General features: G+C 39.1%; 1 protein-coding gene across 1 annotated transcript in view; it reads right to left on the bottom strand.

The window, feature by feature from the left end:
- LOC147469384 (uncharacterized) overlaps positions 1–3930 on the bottom strand; it is a 24502-nt gene extending 20572 nt beyond the window's left edge. The window contains exon 1 of the mRNA XM_086549262.1: positions 1–3930. This exon is cut by the window's left edge and continues 890 nt beyond it. Within this exon, the coding sequence (XP_086405388.1) occupies positions 1–3513 (3513 nt within the window). The 5' untranslated portion in view covers positions 3514–3930.
- Between the last annotated feature and the right edge of the window lie 755 nt (positions 3931–4685).

Below are 4685 nucleotides of genomic sequence, written 5' to 3'. Positions count from 1 at the left end.
AGTTATTATATCAGCAGGGTTTTCTTCACTAGGACAATGCTGCCAGCACTCTGGTGACGTGAACTCTTTAATTTCCTTTACTCTATTTGCAACAAATATATCTTTCTTGCTTAAGTCACCTTTGATCCATGACAAGGCAATTGTGGAGTCACTCCAACACATAACTTTAGTTCTACTGTCTAAATGTAGGGAATTCTTTACAAAACTTACTAATCTACTACACAAGAGAGCACCCATTAACTCTAAACGTGGTAATGTTAATGCCTTTATTGGTGCAACACGTGACTTAGACATAACTAATGAGACCTTAAATGAGCTATTGTCCACAGGTACACGGAGATACACACATGCACCATATCCCTTTTCAGAGGCATCACCAAACCCGTGCAACTCAATATTATCCTTAAGATCTCCCCAAAGCATACTCGGAAAATAACTTCTATCCACATGAAATGCATTGAGACTTTGACTACTATGAATCCACTTTTGAAACTTTACTTTTAACTCTAAGGGCAATTCTTCATCCCAATCTAACTTTAATTTCCACACCTCTTGGAATAGAATCTTACCATACATGATGAATGGACTTATAAGACCCAAAGGGTCAAACATCTTTGCTATTATACTTAGAATACTTCGTTTGGTGTGGGAGACTTCTACACTGTCGTCAGGTTTTCTACAATCAAAGGAGAAGGTATCTTGTACATTACACCACCTCAACCCTAATACACTACTTGACTCATCACCATCATGTATGTGATACACACCATCTTTTGACTTAGAAGTAATTGACATACAGTTTGATACTAGCTTTGTAAGATCCATGCTACAATCTGCCAGTATACTACGTGCGTCACAGAACTTATCATGTGCATCCTTAACTGAATCTGCCCCACTCAACCAATTATCTGTGTACATATCAGTCTTTAGTTCTTGGACTACTTTACTTTGAGGGTACTTAGCAAGATGGGTTTTAAGTGTGGCATTCAAAAGAAAGGGACTAGATGTATTGCCAAAGGGAACACGGTTGAACCTCATGTGTCTTATGGTGCCATCCTCTTTAGGTAGCAAAAATCTATGCACATCCTTGTCTTCCTTGCGTACATTTATTTGCAGAAATGCCTTCTTTATATCTGCAGTTATAGCAATGGGCCAACGACGAAAGCGTACTAAAACTTCAACTAAATCTGGGTTAAGTGAAGGGCCAGAATGAAGACAGTCATTTAAAGAAACACCATTAAAACAGGAGGCTGAGGCATCAAAGACAGGTCTTATCTTAGTGCTACTACTATTTAACTTTATCACAGGACGGTGAGGCATGTAGTATACGGGATTTACATTTGAAATTTCATTACTAGGTACTTCTTCTATTATGTTTTCATCCTCATAACTAGCCAACACCTTGAGATAATCTTTCTTTAATTCTTTATCTTTATCAAGCTTTACTTGTAACCTGTTAAGTCTCCTCCTCGCAATACTTTCATTATTTATGAGTTTTTCCTTGACTGAATCATTCTTCCATGGCAGTGCAACCTCGTATCTATCAGCTTTAAACTGTACAGTATTCTTAAATTCCTGCATTACTTTTGAGTCACTATTATCTTGCACTACTTCCTTTGGCCTAATTCCAACAGTTTCTAAATCCCAAAACTTACACAAGTCAGAATCAGACAGGGGGGAAATACACAAAAGTTGTGTTTCAGAATACCTGGAAGTGGTGTGAGCAGAATCAGGTAACCTTCCAGACAACACATACCCAAAGATGGACCTCATAGCCACAACACACTCCTTTTGGATGGCATCTGCTGCTGAAATTAATGTCCAGTAGTAATCAAGACCAATTAACACATCTATCACCATGGGGGAGGCACTGTTGTAATCATCTGCTAATTCAACATGGGAGAAAGAATTTAACACATGGTTAGGCACAACAGGTCTCACAAGAGGCTGACAAATCTTAGGAATTTCAGCTGTAATGACAGGAACAACATTATTATCTTTATCTAACATACTTATTTTGAAAACATTTCTAAGTTCTTCTTTTCCAGCACTGTGACCCCCAAAACTAGAATAGGGTATTGGGTTACTGGTTAACCATTGTGGTTTGCATTTCTTAACAAAACTACTACTTATATAACTTCTATCAGCCCCATTATCAAACAACACTTTAGCCGTAACAATCCTACCATCAGTACCACATACTTTTACCTTGGCTGTCTGTAGGACTGTACAACTACCACCTTGACTAGACATGAGTGTTACGTTGTCCGACTTCTGACCCTTGTTGACTTCTTCTTGTCTTGGGCTAAAGTCCAACTTGACGCCACACATGAGGGTATTGTGGTTTCCTTCGCAGCTTGCACACTTTATCTGAGCCTTGCAGAATCTTGAAGAGTGTCCACTGTTAAGGCACTTAAAGCAGACACCTAGACTTCTAATCTTCTCACCTCGTTCCTGCCCACTTAACTTCTGCACATTGAAGCAGTTTTCAGACTTGTGTTTCTTCTTACAAAAACAGCAGACAGGAGGTTCTTGCTTAGACGAGGTATGAAGGGCTGCGGCAGAAAACTTCTTCTCCTTGGGGGCACTACTTTCGGTCTTTACCTCAGCAACATTCTTCTTTCCTCTGAAGGCTTCGGACCGCTCTAATCTTGAGATCTCCTTATACAGGAAGTCGAGGAGAAAGTCTAGGTCACTCTCATGTCCATCCCCATCTCTAGCCCACTCTAGCCGCAGGTCGTGAGGTAAACGGGAGAGGATAATTGGAGTGAGGAACACTTCACATTGCTTCCCAGTGACGCCTAATGCTTCTAAACTGCGGACGTGTGTAAGAATTTCATCACGAAGCTTCCACAGCTGCGTCACTGACTTTTCACTACTTGTACTTATGCTAAGATTACCATTCAGAAGAGCTTGGACATGGGTAAAGATGATTCTTTCTTTCCTGCCGTATCTCTCCTTCAGTAGATCACATGCCACTTGATAATTAGCACTTGTGTGGGCCAATCCTTTAACCACATTCTTGGCATCTCCTTCCAGCAGTGACAATAAGTATGCATACTTGCTAATTACTGGAATGTCAGTTGCATCAATGTGGGAAATGAACTGGTCCCAGAATGACTGCCACTGAATAACATCACCCGAAAACTTGGGTAACTCTAACTTGGGTAACTTGACGTTCACAGCTGCTTGACTATCTTGGGACACTATATCTTGCGCGTCGGCCGCTACTAATTCTTTAACTTTGGCTTCAGCTAGTATCCTAAACTTGGCACACTGTGTTCGAAATTCATGGGCATCATCCAATACTTGATCGAGTGCACTATCTTCTACGACACTCTCATATTCTTCTTGTACTTCGTCAAACTTCTCTAGTCTCTTATCATATTGCTTGATGGCGTGTTCTAATTCTATTAATGTGACATCAGGTTTAGCAAGGATATCACCTATGGCCTCAGACGCTCTTGTCAGCCAGCCCTTGCACGCACATCTTGCCTTTTTTATCTTCTTCATCTTATATCCACTGCACTGAAACTAGTTTCTTCTGTTCTTTACCTTGTTGGGATCTTGTTCCCGGGTCTGGGCACCAAAAATGTGGGGTTTTCTTGCCACATTCGTGCAGTGAATACAGATGTTCTTTAGGGTGGCCATTGAAACACGTGGTGTTGTTGAGCGTCTGCTAATTTATTCAGAAAATCATATTGATATAAAATGATTTACACTTCTGTTTCAATGCAGTTAAAATATATAGTCTTCATAATGGAAATATATACACCTGATAAATGGTGTAACATAAATTAAACATGTCTTTCTTGTAGTAAATAAGCGTAAAATAAAAAACATCAAATATTGGTGGAACATGGGAGACATTACGTATGTAAAAGAAAACGGACCCGCCATTTGGGGGGACTTAACTAAACCTTTTCATTTCTAAATTTAACAGTATTTAATAGATTATCAAGTGAAATACTAAGAAATTGAAGTATCTTTAATGTCCTCTTTGGAAAAGAAATGCAATTATGTTTTGCTTATATTTCTATCATATATATTTTCGACCTCGTGTAATATAGTGAAAATGGATGCAGTGACGATACTATCACATCCAATAACGCAATATTGCAGTAATAACAACAAACAACACCAGAGATTGCTTTTTCAATTTCGTTGCCCATCGTATGATTTACAACGAATACAAAGCGAATTGCGTATAAAAACATACTCATTCAAAATGCCAACAATGCCATTACATTCCCTCTCTTTCTATTTTCCTCTCTCTTTCTCTCTGTATAAAATTTTCATGAAAAGTTTAAGGTCCAACACGTTTTCCTGGCAAACGACATGAGTCCCCGACACATTAATGTAGCCTTTACAACGTTCTCTCTCAAGCGGCAGTCCTGTACGTTTTCTATGGATGTGGTACGTGGACACGGCTACCTCGCCATCAATATAAGAAAGTTGGTGAGTTCTTTTGCTCTCTCTTTCTGTTTTTCTTTTTTTCTTTTTTTCTTTTCTTTCTTACTATATATATTTTTTTCTTTCTTTCTCTCTCTCTCTCTCTCTCTCTCTCTCTCTCTCTCTCTCTCTCTCTCTCTCTCTCTCTCTCTCTGACTCTCCCTCTCTTTTCCATTCTCTTTCTCTCTCACTCTTTCTCTTATTATTATTCTCTCTCCCTCTTTCTTTCTTTC

The sequence above is a fragment of the Penaeus japonicus genome, unplaced genomic scaffold (genome assembly GCF_977035675.1).
Source record: "Penaeus japonicus unplaced genomic scaffold, GWHDUDI00000001_assembly GWHDUDI00000022, whole genome shotgun sequence".
Lineage (NCBI taxonomy): Eukaryota > Metazoa > Arthropoda > Malacostraca > Decapoda > Penaeidae > Penaeus > Penaeus japonicus.
The sequence above is the reverse complement of the archived record's forward strand: the minus strand, read 5'-3'. Positions and strand labels throughout refer to the sequence as shown.